Here is a 19,121-nt window from a genome sequence, read left to right on the forward strand (position 1 = left end):
TTTTTTTTTTTTTTTTTTTTTACAGCGAAGCTCTGTGTGCGGACCCTGTGCCGTCGTTGCCGCAGTTCGCTGAAACTTTCATCATCAGCAATGGCTCGAGCGTCGTCGTATTCTTCATTAGCTGGCTCCTTTGCCGCTCGTCATTCCAGCGTAGAATTTCACTTCTGTCGTCGTAATGGAAAGGCTGCGTTTACGGGGATAGGAGCAATTGCTTAAGGGGGTATGCGCCATTCATTGTCTTACGTGACGGACAGATTTAACTTTGAAGCAATTTAATTTTGAAGAATCGCAAGCGGTAATGCCGGTCGTATGTTGCTAACCACGTCACCGAGCGAACTAATGATATCGAACACAAGTGACAACGGCGCACTGCGGGCATGCCGTCACTGACGTCGCTCCCTCCGTCGCAGCCGAAGGTGTGTGTAGCCTCATTAAGAAACACAAAGACGTCAGTTGTCAAACCAATCCAAGCAATTGTCAAAACGATTGCAGCGATCCGCATCTCCAGTGGTGGGCCTTGCGCCTAATATACGGAGCTTTGGATTACTGGTTCCACATATTCCTTCCCAGCTAGAACTATGGGAAGACCACGGGGCTAAGCAACTTGCACGCGCGCAAAAAAAAAAAAAGAACACTCCTAAAGCATTCACCACGCGAAGCACGCAAAAGCCAAAATGAGGTGAAAAAATGGTGAAACAAAAGGTTTACAATATGTACTGCTTGCGAAGTTTGACTTGCATGCTGTAACACTCGGTGTAACTAACACAGCTTCACTGATCAACCATCTTCACGGACTGGAAGGGGCGATGATGTTGTAAAGGAAGATAATAATAATAATAATAATAATAATAATAATATCTGTGAAACCATGTGTCGGCTTTGAAACAGAGAGAAACAAACAAGATAAGGCATTGAGGTTAACCTGGCGGAGGTCCGATTTGCTTCCCTGCACGGGAGAGAGGGGATGAAGGATTAAAAAAAATAAGAAAGCGCAAGAAAGAGACAGCTCACTCGCACTGTAGTAAACGCAGGCTTTCTATAAGGGTATTTTCGGGTCCGCTTATTTCAGGAAAAGCGATGAGAGCACGCGTAGCTTTCTGCGTTGATGACGGACGAGGGCAAGCACCCGGGATCTAAACGGTCAAGGTTAAAGGGTCAAGCGCCCAGTTTGGTGCGTGCACTCCGAAGACGCTGACATTCGACGTCAATTTCTTTGAAACGGCGCCGCCGAAAGACAGGAACGCGGAATGACACTAAGGACACAAGCACCGTCAACGCGGGTGCAGTTGCAGAGGACCCGCTCGATGGTCTCCTCAGAGTTACAGTCTAAGCACATCCGCACAAGCCGGTTGTGGTTGTGCCAAATGTGCCTTAAGGTAAATGAAAAAATTACAGAAAGCTTGTTAATTATGAGGCTCATATTTTCATTTCTTGTACAGGTAACGTGCGCACTTTCCCAGGAAGCCACCCCAGGAGGCTGAATTACATGATATGCCACCGGCGAATAATGCGTATATTAGCATAACCATAGCAGACTCTAAAAAAAATCAAATGCATGTAAAACGCAGAAATGCTTTCATGAAACAACCCCTCGACTAATTTGAATGAAATATGTGGCACTTGAGGCAGAACCTGAAATTCTAGTTACTGTAGGATGCGGATTGTTGATTTTGTGACTGGATTTTTTTAGAAATATAGCCAAAACAACGTATGCTTCAAAAAAAAAAAAGAAAAGAAAACGTAGAATCACAAAGTTTACTAATCAATAGCTCTGCACTAAAAATAGATAGCAGTAAACTGCATTCGTTATGGACTATAAAGAGGACAAATTTCATATATTATATTCCAGCTTATGTGAACCGTTTACAAGGATATTTTGCAAAAGTCCTACTCACAATTAATGGTATAATTCATAGAGATGTACACTACATCAGTCTTGTCCACTTTATATGTATTATTAGGTGTAGTATACCTGAGTGTGATATAATTGTTATGGTTGTGTTAGAGAGTTGTAAACGCGATTATTTAGTTCTTTAAATTTGGCGACTTACAATTTTCACAAAAACATTGGCGTCCAAAACATAATACTACTTAGAACAGTCACTATATAGATTAACTTCTTTTTTCTTTGAAAGGTAACAGGCCACATCAAGTTCGGTGAAGTTTTTGCTGAGAAAAACGATTTCTCCGTTCCCGTATGTATCTAGATAGGAGCCCCGATCTAAAGCTTCCTCTTAAGCACACCTTTCTTTAGGTTTTCCTGGTGCTTCCTTGCCAGCACAGAGAGGCTTAGCACTTTTCCATCTGTTATATTTTATAATATGTCCACAATAATGTATCCACCATTCGATGATGATAATTCGATAAGGAAACCAATTTTGAAAACTACCTTAGGGCATGCATGAAGACACGAACGTGTATTCCCCAGAATTCTGCGCAGATTGCATGCATATGCTAATGGCCAAATATATTTAAATCAAATGACAATACCGCCAGTTACACTTGTTCCCCCATTGTTTATGGTAGCTGTTAGAGTTGAAATCTACGGCATGATGGCCACGCCCGAAGTTCTCAGGGTTCACGTAGTGCTTTGATGGTGCCGCTTCGACGCAACGCGCTTGAGCCATCGATACGCGTGATCTCGCGGGACAGGGATTGCGCTGCTGGCGGATTCATTCGAAGAAGGCGCATTTTTTCTCCGGGTTCATTGGCGACCCACGAGCGCAGTGGAAGGCTTCGGAGAAGTGCGGCGAGTTCCTGAGCAGTGCGTTGCAGTCGGTCACTGGATCCTGAGCAGGTTCCGCGACGTGACACGTGGTGCGACATAGCGTCAAGAAGAAGACCTGCGTGCAGTTGCGGAAACGAGAAAAAAATATGACATGTAAGGGCGACAGTGCAGTTGCTGCTTGCTCTTGAAAGGAATAACTGCGCTCTTGACTGTAGGATAGCGGGTGACCGCTGATTGAGAAGAATGTCAGGTTTGCTGACTGGCGAATTCAAGCCGAAATTTATTGGTGTTCTTAAAGGGGCCATGTGCCTCAAATTATGGATGTTGTTTTTATTGCAGGTTTGCTTACTATAGGATTTGGCAAAGCCTCCAGTACCAGTGAAAACGCTGAAGTCAGAACATTTCATATCTTAACTTGCTCCTGAAATCAGTTTCCGCGCCCGACTGCAGCTACATAAATCAACAATTTTCGGCAGCGGATGTGACGCAAAGACACGTGACTTATGTTGTTCGTTTTGATTGGTTTGGCATGAAGAATAAATTGTGAATTTTCGTGCAGCATATACAATGACAAATTTATAAACAAAAACGTGTTTTATGCTTTTAATATTTAGGAAGGTGACATACATCTGGGAAATAGAATTAAATTTGGTTTGCAACTGACACTGGTGCGCTCTTCAACTATCTAACTCGAAGTGTAATAAAAAAAAACTTCATCTAGGTCATTCCGTATAAGTTTGGCAAAAATCGGATGGCTATTTATAAAAGTTCCTGTGCGTGAGAGGGTGCGCTTGTAGGCGCCTTACCCAAACGGCGCGACCATATCCAGCGAGGCTCGGAAGCATGTGACCGCGCATGTCGTGTGAATCACATCTTGTTGTCTGCGCTTGCTGTTGATTCGTACTGAGAACTCAGCTCTATACCCGTACTAGACGTGGTTATTGTAACCATGATAATGACGCCGTAATATAGCGCGGCTAGCGTTACTGCGGCTTGTGGTGGGAAGGTCACAATGGGAAGAAAGCTTCCGGTATCGTGGGATGTATGCCGCATTCTGATTGGAAACAGCATAAGTCCTCGCTGGGTGAATGAAATGAGAAAGCGTATATATGTGCCTCTTTCTGTGGTCTGCTTTTATTTTGAATATGTAAGTTAAATAGCTTTCGTTTGGGCACGTCGATTTTCGTATCTATTATTATTATTTATTTATCTTTTGCATTTCTCTCACGATAACGGAAGCAACGCGTTATGATGCCAAAGTTGGCGGGTATAAAATGGTCCCAGGGCTCCTTTAAAATTGCACATTTTAGAAGTCGCAAATGGATGATAAAATTTAAGCTTGTCTTGGCTATGTGAAAATTTGATACCTCTGCAGCCTTGGCTGATCATATATATGTTGCAATTAGAAGTAAGAAGGACTGAGTTTCATGCGGTCAATGACTAGCGACGATTTGTTTCATTACCATTCGAACTAATGGGAGAAAGGTAATACGCCTCATCGCATATTTATTAATCAGTGGAACTCACTGCTGTCGCGCGCTCTTATATATATATATATATATATATATATATATATATATATATATATATATTTATATACGTATATGTATATATACGTATGTATTTTACTATATATATATATATATATATATATATATATATAGAAGCCAACAAACACTGGCACGAAGGACAACATAGGGGAAATTACTTGTTCTTAATAAATGAAAATAAGGAAACGGTAAATTAATAGAAATTAAAGTGGATGAAAAAACAACTTGCCGCAGGTGGGAACCGAACCCACAACCTTCTCCTTTCGCGTGCGATGCTCTACCAATTGAGCTACCGCGGCTGGCGCGGCTCGGTTCCCACATGCGGCGTTGTTTTTTCATCCACTTTAATTTCCATTAATTTATCGTTTCCTTATTTTCATTTATTAAGAACAAGTAATTTTCCCTGTGTTGTCCTTGGGGTCAGTGTTTGTTGGCTTCTCATGATATGAGTAACAAAAATCGGGCCCCTCGGTTAACCCCCTTTCTTCTCGTTTATATATATATATATATATATATATATATATATATATATATATATATATATATATATATATATATATATATATATATATGCAGCGAAACACTCACACAGGGGAAGGCTCCAACTGCCCAGTGAAGGAAATCAGACTACATTCAAGACTGATTTTTTCTATACCTAGTGTGGCTTATAGTTAAACCGACACCTTTCGTCGGTCTGGTCGCGTTGAATAGTGAGCCGATAATTATACAGTAATCGGTTATTCAAAGCGTATCTGAAGCCAGCATGTTGATCACTTCAACCTACCTGAGCTTCCGTCAGGTTCCTGCTTATTGGACGGCGACTGTAATCGGGGCCGTCGTCTGCGACGAATGCAGAGTACGCAACTTCCAACGCCGCAACGTGGGACGCGCGGTAATAATATTCGGTGCCACTGCCAAGGCAGTGAATCCTGTTCTGGAGCCCATCTGAGTCGGACGGTGTCATCCAGGTCCCGTCCACGACGCTTCTATTAGCTAGTATGTAGACTCCCGTCGGGTCTTGCGCCTTCATTATCTGCAAGGCGAACAAGAACCCTACGCCACCGTAAAACATGGCTCTCGTCCCATGTGAGTAGTACACGGGGGGAGCGAAAGTTGTAACGGCCACGTCAACAGAATTTGAAAGGTAGTCGTAGATGGCTGAGTTGGAAGATATGACGTTGTGCACGCCACGAGTGCTCTCCTGGAACGGAGTACCCGCCACGCGACGTAGACAGTCGTGTCCTTCGATCCATATGTGCACGAACGACCTTCCACTGTTGGGAAAGCATCTGTAGAACTTTTCCACTTCTTCTTGGGAAAAGTCTGGCGGCCACAGATTGACACGCATAGACTTGTACTTCTGCACGGCTACGCCTTTGCTTGGCTCGCTTAACCAGGATGAGTTCACCTTCTCCGTGACTTCCCCCACAAGGCTCTTCAGAGCAGCGTCCACAAGGAGGCGGTCGCGGGATGTCAGACTCGAAGCAGAGTACAAGAAAGCCAGGAGAGGCCTATAGATGTCTTCTACGTACAAGGCGCAATAGAGTGGAATGTATGGTGCAGCGTGCGTTTTTCCCCAGAATGTTATCTCCAAAGGCGCTTTGTCCACTACGACGATGTGTGTCTGAACGAATTCCCAAGACATCTGATAGAGTAGGACTTCGTCTTCATACTCGGTGAACAGTCGACCGATTGTCTTAAGAAAGTAGCGGTCTTCAACAAACGCTTCGTCTTCGCTGGTGAACGAAAAATCGTCGCTAACGTGAGCGTTGAGCTTGTCCAACCACAGCGACGAATTCAGTGCCCCCATGTATTCGCCGATGCGAGAGAGTGGAATGAGAAGCGGCACCTTCGGTTTCCGCCTCATCGCGCCAAGCAGAAGGTTCACGACCGTCGTCTGTAGCGAACCGCTTTCGAGGATTTCTTTTTCCGTGAGAGGAACGGTTTGATTTCCGTAGAGGGCCTTAAAATGCATTGTCCAGTAATCCACGTAGGCACCGCGCTTTTGCACGTGCAAATGAGTTCTGGCGAAGAAGGTGAGTACGTCTTCGTTTCCTGGCGTTATCAGTAGCCTCTTTCTGCGTTGTTTCTTCGCTTGTGTGCCATTGGCCGCCTCAACCCTGAGCGTCAGCCAGAAGGTGTCGCGCCAATTCAAGGCTAGGTGGATCAACACTCCGAGCGCGCTTGACCCGACAGGCGGCTTCTCTGGCCATGACATGTTGAGCTCAGAGAGGAATTCACGAAATCTCTTGGCATCGGAAAGATCCGTGGAGCGATCTGCCACGCACGCCTGGAACATAGACTGCGGCTTCTTGGCCACTGTGCTGGTGTTCGCTGCCTGGTCTAAAAATTGTGCGAAGGACCGTATCCACTCGATCATGACCTTACCCATCGTGGTGCTGGCGACCTGTTCATAGCCACTAGGAGGCTGCCACGAGGAACAAGCGTGCGCGTAAAAGTCGTTGCAAGGGTCCACAGAAAAATTGCGGCGCAAGTCCATGTACAGAGAATATTCGCGGCAATCATCCGTCAGGCAGAGTAACGGTTCCTGGCTGCCCACGTGTGCCGTGTCTCGCAAGAAGAACCAGGCTATGGCGAACAGCAAGCCAAGGACAACGATGCATACGATCAGGAAAAGCCTACTGTTCAGTCTTGTGTTGTCGCTAATGGCCGAATCTTTGTTAGAACGCTGAGGTGGTGTTTGCGCCTGTAGAGGAGAAATAAAATTACAATAAATGTTTTGTGAAAACACAACTGAGATTACAACTTCGTAAATGCGCTTACAAATGCACATAGTGATTATTTTCCCGGTGAAATACATAGCCATAGTGCTACGTTAACCTCGAAAAACAATCCGTCATCAAAGATTAAACGAAGCAAATGTGCTAGCCGTGGGGCGCGACAACTTCGCCAACCAAACAGACATGCCTGTCAACAATATTATGCACTTATACCGAAAATAAAACTCCAGCATATGTGTTTTGTTTGCTTTCTTGGGGTACTTCACGCACTTCCCGGGGGCTGTCTATCTGCCCGTCTGTGTCTCTAACCGTTTTCCCGCCAACTTGGGTCACTGGAGAGTCCATGGTCTAACGGTTAAATCAACGGGCTGCTCTGATGAGCGAAATGGGTTCGAAACCAATCGCCGGACGAATTAATTGGGTCAATGGTATGTGGCATTGCGTACGTGCCGTCATCAAGTTAACCCGTTTCACGTAAGCTTGTGTCACTGGGTATGCGCCGCCTGCTTATCTGTCGCTCTTCAACGAACCTATGTCACACCATTTTGGATCACTGGGTATATGAAACTCGGTGTGCCACGCATAAAGGAACAAATTTGACACAAACTTGGGTCACTCGGTATGTATGCGCCGCTCTTTAAGGACAAAAATGATTTAAATTTATCTGGTAGTGGGCGCAGTCGAACACCCGTCATGCATGTTCGATTGTCTAATAGAGTTTCGCAAACGCGCCATGCGGGGATTTCGCTGCGGCGGCGTTAGGAGCAACCGGGCTGCATATACACGCTTCATACATGACTCGTTCCGGCGGTTGCGATACGGTGTGTCGATACATTGCTTCAATGTTGATCTCATTGACGTCAACATTCATCGTGAGATGAGTTCTGACGTATTTTTTGTAAGACAACTCGTTCTTTTCATTGCCTCTCATTTTCCTCTAAAGGTGCTCAAAAATTTGGACCGCTCTGACTTCACTAAACACGGCCTAAAGGGTTTAAGCAATTGAAATCGAAAGGACAATGTGCACAGCACATGGCCTTGATCGCTCAGATCGCGTGTTACTCGTACTTACAACGAACTATAAGGAAATGACTTGTATAACAAAGAATTCCGCATGTCCCACGCGAACTCCTATTTTTCATATGTTTTGTGAGCGACTCTAAACCGAAAGCCGTTGTTACGAGTTTGACTACTCAACGAAAGGTTTTAGATTTCCTGGAAAGCCCATTTCATTTGGTCATTTACAACGGAGGTACGTAGAGGCGTCGCTTCCGCTCACCGCAGCCGCCACTGTGCTACGGTGCGTAAGGAGGGCCGGTTGACACAATACCAAATGCAGCGCGCCAAGCTTTGGGCCCGGACTCCTCAATATGTAACTGTATTAATGGTATTAATAAATAACTCAGTCAGTCAACCCAAACCTCAATGATGAAAAGAAAAGCCACTGTCGCTCTGCGCCTTCGCCGCGGAGTATGCCGTGAACCTCGATGTCATGTCAACTGCAGTGTCATGCTCCATCAGACGCAGTGTGCAGAAGATTAGCCACTTCTTTCAATCAAATGCCTGGCTCCATTATAGCGAGAAGGACAACACGGGATCTTTTCAACGAAGTGACCTGCATAACGAAGGATTTTGCAAGTCCCAAGTGCTTCGTTATTAAGGCGTTTGACTGTATATTGACACATGTACCTGTTTGTCTTTATCGGGCGACACGTTTCACCACCTAACAAATGTTATCGCACAGCACGGGACGCGCCTGCATGTATAGGAGAGAGAGAGAGAGAGAGGAAAGGGGAAAGGCAGGGAGATTAACCAGAGAAAAAGATCCGGTTTGCTACCCTACGCTGGGGAGAGAGGGGAGGGGGAGGTAAAGTGGTAAAAAAGTAGAGATAAGGAAAGAAAGGAGCATAGACACACAATCACAATCGGTCACTGTTAACGAATACTGTCATCGCACAGCACAGTGACACTTGCAGCACTATCAACATCTTTTCAGGCTACCGCCGCTTGTCCAATTCTGTCGCCCTCAAAAACCGCAACAGTGCCCTCGTCGCCCTCTGCTGCGATGGCTTGTGATGGCGGTATTTTAAAATAAGTTCCTCTGTGAGAGGTCTTCGGTCAAAGCGAGCTATCGTGATTGCGAGTGATTGTCTCTGTAAATTATAGCGAGGACAGTCACAAAGAAGGTGTTGAAAAGTCTCCTCGTTACCACAGTCCTCACGCAAGGCTTCGTCGGCCCATCCAATTCGGTAAGCAAAAGACTTGGTAAAAGCCACCCCTAGCCATATTCGACAAAGCAGGGTAGCTTCGCGACAGCAGAGTCCAGCTGGAATACAAAGGCGTAGAGAGGAGTCAAGATTGTGGAGTCGGTAGTCGTGAAAACTTCGAGCGTTCCACAAGGAGAACGTGATCTCACGGCTGAGCATTCGAAGTTTTCTAGCGGCATCTGTCCTTGATAACGGTATCGGCTCCTCTTCGTCCCCTTGAAGAGCCGACCGAGCAGCGTTATCAGCGTGTTCGTCCCCTATGACTCCGCAGTGACTTGGAAGCCACTGAAATGTCACGTGGTGTCCTCTCTCAGTTAAGGTATGGATTAGTTCTCTAATCTCAAATACCAGCTGTTCGTGTGGTCCGCGCCGCAGGGCCGATAGCAAAGATTGCAGTGCTGCCTTCGAGTCACTGAATATTGACCCTCTTTGAGGTTGTTCTTGGCTGGCGAGACGAAGTGCAGCGCGAAGAGTTGCAAGTTCCGCAGCCATCGGTGTCGTTGGGTGACACGTCTTGAAACTGATGGTGGTGGCTTTCGCTGGGAAGACCACGGCTCTAGAGGAACACTGGAGAGTTGCTGATCCATCAGTATAAATATGTACGTGTTCGGCATACCTATCGTGCAAAAGGAGCAGAGTTAGTTGTTTAAGAGCAAGTGACGACAGCTCAGATTTTTTCCTGATTCCTGGTATGGTAAGGTGCACTGCGGGTCGAGCCAAACACCATGGAGGAATCGATGGCTTAGTTGCGGGGGTGAAGCCTGATGGAAGGCAGGTGTAATACTCCGAAATCGTAGTACAAAATGACGCCTGCGGCCTTTCTGACGGTAGTGTTGCCAGATAGTGGGAACAGGCACGGGCAACGTGCCTGATGTGCACTCTCAACACTTCTACCGCAATGTGTGTTTGTATAGGTTGGTCCCGGGCAATCGCAATAGTCGCTGCTGTCGATGTGCATTTTGGCAAACCAAGACAAACCCTGGGAGCCCGAGCCTGAATAGCCTGTAGAGCACGAAGATTTGTCTGGCAGGTGTTGGTCAGTACGGGAAAACTGCATCTCAAGAAGCCCAGAAAAAGAGCCCTGTACAATTCCAACATTGCATGCACTGACATTCCCCAAGTATTTCCTCCCAGAAACTTGAAAAGATGGGAGATTGCTGTCAGACGCTGTTTCAAGTACGTCATGTGCGGGCTCCATGAGAGATCTCTATCAATGATTATGCCAAGAAATTTGTGAGTCTTCTCATAAGAAATTATTTGGCCATTTATTGAGATGGCGTAGGGTGTCACTGGTTTGCAGTGAACGCCATCAGTGCACATTTGTCTGACGAGATTTCAAGACCTTGGTAGTAGCAGCTTTTTGAAGTCTTGCACGTATCTGAGGACGTGTCGCACCTGAGGTCCATATACATATGTCGTCGGCGTACACTGATATCTTGATCGCTGCTGGCAGATGTTCAACGAGACCAATGAGTGTGAGGTTGAATAGGGTGGGGCTTAGTACACCGCCTTGAGGAACACCTCGGTACGTGTAGTGTCGTACGGTTTTACCATCACCGGTACAGACAAGGAACGATCTCATAAAAACGTAATGAGAGATCCATTGGAAAACTCGACCGCCTAGGCCAACCATCTCAAGAGCATCGAGGATAGCCTCGTGAGATACGTTATCGTATGCCCCCTTGACATCCAAGAACGAAGCTGCAGATAATCTTTTGCGTGACTTCGGAAGCTGGACGTACGTAGCGAGATCAACAACACTGTCTACTGAAGAGTGATCTCGACGAAAACCAGCCGTGCAATTCGGTAACACGTTGTAGGGTTCCAGGTACCACTCCAAGCGGGCAAGGATCCCATCTTTTCCATTATCTTTCCGGCACAGCTGGCCAGCGCTATTGGGCGGTATGAGGTGAGTTCAAGTGGGGACTTGCCGTGCTTCAGGAGAGGGACCAAGCGGCTTATCTTCCATTCTTCGGGAACCATGCCATCCTGCCAAGATAAGTTGTAGAGATGTAACAGTTCTCTCCGTGTGCCATCACTCAGGCTGTTCAAGGCGCAGTAGGATATTCCATCTGGTCCTGCGGATGAAGAACGCCTGCATAGAGCAAGAGCCGCTTCTAGTTCCTCCATTATGAAAGGAAGATCCATGCGGCCGTCACGTGAAACAGGGATGCGACTGGGGGCTAGAAAGCCTGGACCGATTGCTTGGCCAGCGATCCTTGCACAAAAGTCTTCTGCAAAATCAGCCTCTAGCCGCCCCTGGAAGAGCGCCAGCGCTTTGAATGGGAAGCGTTGTTCAGGGAGGGAACGTAGACTACGTATGGTTCTCCAGATGTGGGAAAGTGGCTTTCGGGGGTCTAGTGACTGGCAAAATCTTGTGCAACGTCGAGATGCCAATCTATCCATGCGACGTTGAAGTTTCTTTTGTAGTCGTCTGGCTGTCCTAAGGTCTTCGATGAATTATGTACGCCGGTAACGCCGCTCCGCACGACGACGGAGTGCACGAAGTCGCTCCAACTCCATATTCAATTCCGCGTGCTTCGACGAAACCGTGACCGCGCGCGCGGCGTGTAGCATTGCAGACTTGATTGCTTCCTGTAATCCAGAGGACAAGCCCTCTCGACAACCATCTTTCATGGTGGAAGTAAAATTGGTCCAATCAATTAATCGAATGGTGTTCCGTGGGATGGGACTGGACATCCCTTTGATGACAAGGTACATGGGAATATGATCACTCCCGTGTGTCTCGATATCCGAAAACGATTTAACATATCTTGTGAAACTGCTGGAGACGAAAGCTAGGTCAAGACAGCTGCCATAATTCACGCCTCGTATAAACGTTGGGCTGCCATCATTCAGGAATGAAAGGCCGTGGTTGCAGGTGAAGTTTGCAAGTCTTTGCCCTCTTGCATTTGTCCTTGCGCTTCCCCATGCTAAATGGTGCGCATTAAAATCTCCGATGATGACATATGGGGCAGGGCACACAGACAAGATGTTCGTTAATCGTTTGGGATCAAAAATACTTGAAGGCGTTATATAAACGCCTACAAGTGTAAACATGAGTTTGCCTTTTTTAATTGTTAGGCAAACGTATTGGATTCTTATCATGAGGCGGAATCGGCTGGCGAACATAGGTCAGTTCTCGACGAATAAAAACGATGACTTTCCTGCGTGCATCAGTTGTTGCGGATATAACAGCTTCGTATCCCGATAGTCTGACTGGTTTTGACACATTAGGCTCACATATGACAATGACTGGGAACAAATTAGTATACATATATACTGACGAAAGTCTGAAAGGCTTGATTTTAGTCCTCTTGCGTTCCACTGTATGATTGACGCTGCCTTGACTTCTTCTCGAAACGATGGGCGATGGTTGGCCATGTCTCTATTCGAGGGACTCAAGCACTGGGCTTAAGGCGCCCAGTACTTTCAGTGCATTTTGAGCACACGTAGTTCCAAGGTTCGACAGAATCACTCGAATGGCATCTATGAAGGGACGCAGCATTGAAAGGACTTGACGATCTGCTTTGGGCGTGTCATCAGCGGCAGGAGTAGGCTCCCGAGCGGGATTGACAATCTGTAGTTCTGTGGGAGATTACTGGCTCGGAAGCGCAGGCCATTCTTCTTAAGACAAATTCCTTTCAGGCGACTTCCTTGTGCTGGTCAGCCCCTTTTTGGCCTGATTGGAGAATGTGAGTGCTACAATGGAAGCGGCCCTCTCCTTTCGCGGGTCTGCCTTTTTTGAGGAGGTTCGGTGACGCCGACGCCGGATCGTTGCAGCAGCCTCCCTGTGTGTCGAATTGTCCCGAACCATTTGCTTGAGAACAGCGACCTCTTTCTTGATGCGAGGGCAGTCCTTAGACGAGGCAGCATGGGAACCATTACAGTTGCCGCACTTTAGGACAGTAGCCCGGCACGTCTCCTCCGCCTGAGGTTCAGCACAACGGGGACACAGTATCGAGTTTGGGCAGACACCCTTGACATCTCCAAGCCTAAAGCACTGATGCCATTGAAGAGGCTTTTGTACGAAGGGCCGAACAGGGTGTCCGAAGTGACCAACTTTGACGTGACATGGTAGGCAGTCTCCTTTGAAAATCACTTTGACGCAGCGCGAAGTTCCAAGGCGACCCACACGCGTGATGACAACACCCTCACTCGCTGGTTTGACGAGGATGGGCAAGTCTGCGTTGGGAATGGCGACATCGGTGTCATAAATTACACCTGCTGTGGATGCATCATCAATCGGGATATAGGAACGCACTTTGATGCGCCCTATCTCCGAGATTTGCGTCAGTTTTTCGAGCGCACTCCCGTTGGTAACATCAATTGCGAGGACATTTTTTCCTGCATTTATTTGAATGTCCTTAATTTCATTCGGCACGACCCCTTCTAAGAAAACAGATAGTTCTTGCCTGTTTAGCAGTCGGAGGTTGTTTGAGGGCTCTTCGGGTACGAACACCATGGCATGAGGCCAGCGTTCAGGCCTTGACTTCAGAGACGCCGTGCTCGCTTGCGTTGATGGGTTCGCGTTGACAGTCCTCCTTTTGGCCCTTTTTCTGCGGACAGTGATGAAGCTATCATCCGATGAGTCTTCATCCCACATCGAGTATAGCTCAGTGTCCTCGGTGTCACTGAGCACGCTTCCTCTCTTCCTCGTGAGGGACGGCCTTGATGACCTCTGGCCAGGAGGGCCTCTGGAAGGCTCCGCGTCCTTGGCCACAAGACCGGGAGCCGAGGCACCAGGAAATTCCGAAGATTTCGTCGGAAACCAGAGAACACAGATAGAAGCGTTCTAAGAAGAAGATACTTCGTCATCGTCCACCATCTATCGGAAGTTTCTGGAACGTTATCGATGCTTCTATCCGCTGTCTGTTGTCGCCGAACCTTCTGTAATCTAATTGCATCTGTGCGCGACGCGAATAATGTAGAACTTTGTGGAAGGCACGCGGGTCCCAGCGATAACTCTGGAACATTCGACGACTGATGTATAAAAGCCGACGCGCTTGACCCGCTGATCAGATTTTCGACGGTCGCCGACCGTGTTCACCGCTATCGTTGTGCCTGTTTTTGTTAGCCTGTTTTTGTTGGCACAGGTTCGCCCAATAAAAGATAGTTTTGTCTTTCACAGTATTGCTACTGTGTTCTTCAACGTCACCACTACGTGGCATCTGGTGGAAGTGCTTGTGCGTTCATGTACCGAACGCCCCTGTAAAGCCGCGATCCAAGCCCGATACCCGAGGACAAAACCAGCATCGCCCAAGACCAGCGTGCTAGCCGCCGACTGCAAGGACTGCCCCCAGAGCACGGACTTCTACCTGAGACGACAAAGAAGATCGTGGCCAAGACAACCCCAATGGCTGTCTCAGCGTCCCCCATAATCCTGCAACAACCTCGGGACTCACCGACCTTTCATGGAGCAGCTACTGAAGGCCCGGAATCCTGGCTGGCGACCTACAAACGAATCGCGACTTTCAACAACTGGGACTCCGACGACAAGCTGCGGCATTTATACTTCGCCTTAGAAGGCGCCGCCAGAACGTGGTTTGAGAACCGGGAGTCGACCATGACAACATGGTACCTGTTCCGTAGCGGTTTCCTGCGCACCTTTACGAGCCTCTTGCGCAAGGAAAGGGCCGAAGCTATGCTGGACGCCCGAGTGTAGCTACCTAACGAGAACACTGCCATCTTTACGGAAGAAATGAGTCGTCTATTCCGCCATGCCGACCCTGATATGTCCGAGGAGAAGAAAGTCCGTCTACTTATGCGTGGTGTAAAGGAGGAACTTTTCACCGGAATGGTACGAAGCCCACCGAAGACTGTCGACGAGTTTCTTCGCGAGGCTACTAGCATCGAGAAGACATCGGAAATGCGGAACCGGCAATTCAACCGCCGCACGAACTCGACAAGCTACGCCGGTTCAGTCAGTGGCCACCGACGACCTGCGCTCGACTATCCGAGCGGTCGTGCGGGAGGAGCTACAGAAGCTGTTCCCGTCATCACAGCCTCAAGTGGCTTCGATTTCCGACGCCGTACGTGAGCAGCTCCAACAACAACTCCAAATAGCCCCTGAATTGCCGCAGCCTCAGCCGCAAGCGATGACATACGCCGCTGTAGCCCGCCGTCACGTTCCCCCTCCGCGCCCACGGCTGGGCCCAGTGACGACACAGTTCCGTCGTCCGCCACCACTCCCGCCGCCAGCACGCCAACCCGTCACCCCACGAGGCATTCCAAGGAAGACTGACGTTTGGTGCGCCCCCGACCACCGTCTGCTTTGCTATCACTGCAGAGAAGCCGGGCACATCCGCCGATGCCCATACCGGGAGATGGGACTCCGAGGGTTCGCCTTTAACGCGCCGCGACCACAGATTGGCGAACGACCTCGCGATATCGCCGACTACCTCGCCGCCTCTCAGTGGAACCCTCGACAACCGTCCTGTTCGCCGTCACCAGGCCGCTACCTGTCGCCGCAGCGCCGACCATACACCGACCCAGCCCTGGGCCGCTCTGCGAGCCCATATCCGGAAAACTAAAAGCAGCAACCGATGCAGGTGCGGTCGCTGTTCGTCGAACTGACGAAGATCCTCCGCCGCCGACGAAGACGCCGAAGAGACTACCTCGACGACATAACACGCCGCCGTCCCGACGAAGTCCGGAAGCAAATAATACCATGACGAAAGACGACCTGACGACATCACATGCCAGCCATAGGTCAACGCGACGCAGCCGTGATCCGACGCCAAGATCAAACTGTAATGCAAGACAAAGAACCACCGACCTCTACGTGCTTCTCGACGGCCACGCAGTCACCGCCTTAGTCGATACAGGGGCCCATTACTCCGTCATGAGTGGACACATCGCCGCCCAGATGAAGAAAGTTAAGACTGCATGGGAAGGCCCCCAAATTCGGACCGCTGGAGGACACCTCATTACGCCGACTGGAATCTGCGCGGCAAGAATTACCGTTCATGGCCACCCTTATCCTTCCACCTTCGTTATCCTCCAACTGTGTTCACGAAACGTCATTCTCAGCATGGACTTCCTGAACCAACACGGCGCAATTATAGACCTGAAGTCAAAATCCATAACGCTGTCGGAAGATCAAGCGATACCGCCGGAGATCCCTCGTAGTCACCACGCCTTGAGTGTGCTCGAAGATCAAGTGAGCATCCCGCCGCGCTCCAGCATTATTATTTCCGTCGGCACCGAAACACCCGCTGACGTACACGGCGTCATCGAGGACTGCTCGACCGTGAAATTTGTGTGGCTAGAGGGATCGCTCGACTCCACGGAGGGAAAGCGGAAGTTATGCTAACCAACTTCAGCCAAGAGTTGAAGCACATCAACAAGGGCACGACAATCGCGTACATCGAGGAAATTGAAACTAGCAATGCATTTGTCCTCTCGAATTCTGCCGCATCTCCTCCGATGAGCATAGTCCCCGAACCAGACTTCGACGTGAATCCAAGTCTTCGTATGAGTAAGCAGCAACAGATCAGAAGTCTTCTCCGACGATACAAAGACTGCTTTTCGACGTCATCCAGGATTCGACAAACACCAGCGGCAAAGCATAGCATAATAACCGAAGAGTGCGCTCGACCACTCCACCAGAGCCCTTACCGAGTTTCGACGCGAGAACGTGAAGCTATTAGGCAACAAGTCGACGAAATGCTGCGCGATGACATTATCCAGCCGTCGAAAAGCCCGTGGGCATCTCCTGTAGTCCTGGCGAAAAAAAAGGACGGAACCCTACGTTTCTGCGGCGATTATCGTCGACTGAACAAGATCACGAAGAAGGACGTGTACCCCCTTTTACGGTAAGACGACGCATTGGATCGGCTCTGCAACACTAAATACTTCTCGTCGATGGGCCTCAAGTCTGGCTACTGGCAAATAGAAGTCGACGAGAGAGATCGCGAAAAGACCGCCTTCGTCACGCCAGACGGCATCTACGAGTTCAAGGTCATGCCATTCGGACTGTGCTCGGCGCCTGCAACGTTTCAGCGCGTCATGGACACGGTGTTAGCAGGATTGAAGTGGCAGACGTGTCTTGTTTACTTGGATGACGTCGCTGTCTTCGCCGGAAATTTCGACGATCACCTTAAGGCCAGAATACATGGAGCGAACTTTCACGACGAAGTTCGGGCGGCTGAAAATCTGCCACGCCGCGACGCCGTATGTTCGTCGGGCTGCGCTACATGAAGCGAAGACACGGCGGCCGCCGCCGGTGAGTCGCTGCGTTGTTATCGGTGTGGCTAGGCAGTTTAATTCGCGCTAAGCCACTACTTCAAATATAGACGAGGCAAATGCGCTGTAGTGAAACACATGAAACAAAAAAAAGAACTTTAACGACAACTATTATCGCTTTTGAATTGCGGAACACTCTAAAAACGCGTAAAATGTTGTTTAGAAATGATTTCTAATGTTTTTTATGTGTTTGAGACATTCATGTGCCGATGTAGTTTAAAGAAAGCGGCGATACTATGCGTTGTGGCAACACTGGGCGGGTAAACAACTTTCGGCTCCTCCAACTCCGCGGCTCTGTTCTGTGGCTCAACGCGCGCGCGGCCGAAGCAAGCAGACCCGAAAGTAGCGCACGTGAGCTTGTCTAACCATGGCTGTTATTAACTTATTAACCGCTTTGGATGCCATGAATACGAAAAGCGAGAGACCGGCGTGAACGATAGAGCGGGATCGGGATACACGGACAAGCGGGGAAGCCTAGCCGGAAGTCGGGGCGGATAGTGAGACCTGATTGGCTCGCTTTGGGGCGCCGCTCGTTTGCCGCTTCCGGTATCGTCGCCGTCCGACGAACTTTTCTGCGCCAGCTGGATCGGCGGCGAACGACGTTTTCTTCGCCGCCGCGCGTCGCGCGTACGCCGCCGGGCGTCGAACGCCGACTATTCGTCGCATATTCGCTCCATGTATTCTGGCCTTTAGGCGACTTGCAACAGTACTAGATGCCATCAGGTCATCAGCGCTTACTCTGAAGCCGGAAAAGTGCCGCTTCGCTTACGGCGAGCTTCTGTTTCTAGGCCACGTCATCAGCAAATGTGGAGTCTGCCCTGACCCACAGAAGACAGCTGCCATCGCAAAGTTCCCGCAGCCCACCGACAAGAAAGCAGTGCGTAGATTCCTTGGCATGTGTGCCTACTGCAGGCGCTTTGTCAAGGACTTTTCACGCATCGCTGAGCCGCTAACACATCTAACCAAACGTGATGTCGAGTTCAAGTGGGAAACGCCGCAGGCCGACGCATTTCAAGAACTCCAACGACGCATGCAGTCGCCACCGGTACTTGCACACTTCGACGTGGACGCCGATACCGCAATCCACACTGACGCCAGTAGCCTAGGCCTCGGTGCCGTCCTAGTCCAGAGGAAAGACGGACTTGAACGGGTGATATGCTATGCTAGCCGGTCGCTGTCAGAAGCGGAAGGCAATTTTTCTACGACTGAAAAGGAATGCCTCGCCATCATTTGGGCTACAGCAAAATTACGCCCTTACTGATATGGAAGGCCATTGAAAGTAGTGCGTTGTGTTGGCTAGCTAATTTAAAGGACCCAATCTGATTGCATCTGTGCGCGACTCGAATAATGTAGAACTTTGTGGAAGGCACGCGGGTCCCAGAGATAACATTCGACGACTGATGTATAAAAGCCGACGCGCTTGACCCGCTGATCAGATTTTTGACTATCGCCGACCGTGTTCGCCGCTATCGTTGTGCCTGTTTTCGTGGGCACAGGTTCGCCCAATAAAAGATAGTTTTGTCTTTCACAGTATTGCTACTGTGTTCTTCAACGTCACCACCACGTGGCAATATGCATAGTGGGAAGG

The 19,121-nt window shown here is 48.9% G+C and overlaps 1 protein-coding gene across 1 annotated transcript; it reads right to left on the bottom strand.

Annotated features, from left to right (window-relative positions):
- Nucleotides 1-2,672: 2,672 nt before the first annotated feature.
- Nucleotides 2,673-7,364, bottom strand: LOC142581675 (endothelin-converting enzyme 1-like). The gene is made up of 3 exons (XM_075691227.1): nt 7,290-7,364; nt 5,063-6,985; nt 2,673-2,843 (listed from the first exon to the last, which is right to left on the bottom strand). The coding sequence occupies exons 1-3, from the start codon at nt 7,362-7,364 to the stop codon at nt 2,673-2,675; spliced, it is 2,169 nt and encodes a 722-aa protein (XP_075547342.1).
- Nucleotides 7,365-19,121: the final 11,757 nt, after the last annotated feature.

The sequence above is a fragment of the Dermacentor variabilis genome, chromosome 1 (genome assembly GCF_050947875.1).
Source record: "Dermacentor variabilis isolate Ectoservices chromosome 1, ASM5094787v1, whole genome shotgun sequence".
NCBI classification, from domain to species: Eukaryota; Metazoa; Arthropoda; class Arachnida; order Ixodida; family Ixodidae; genus Dermacentor; species Dermacentor variabilis.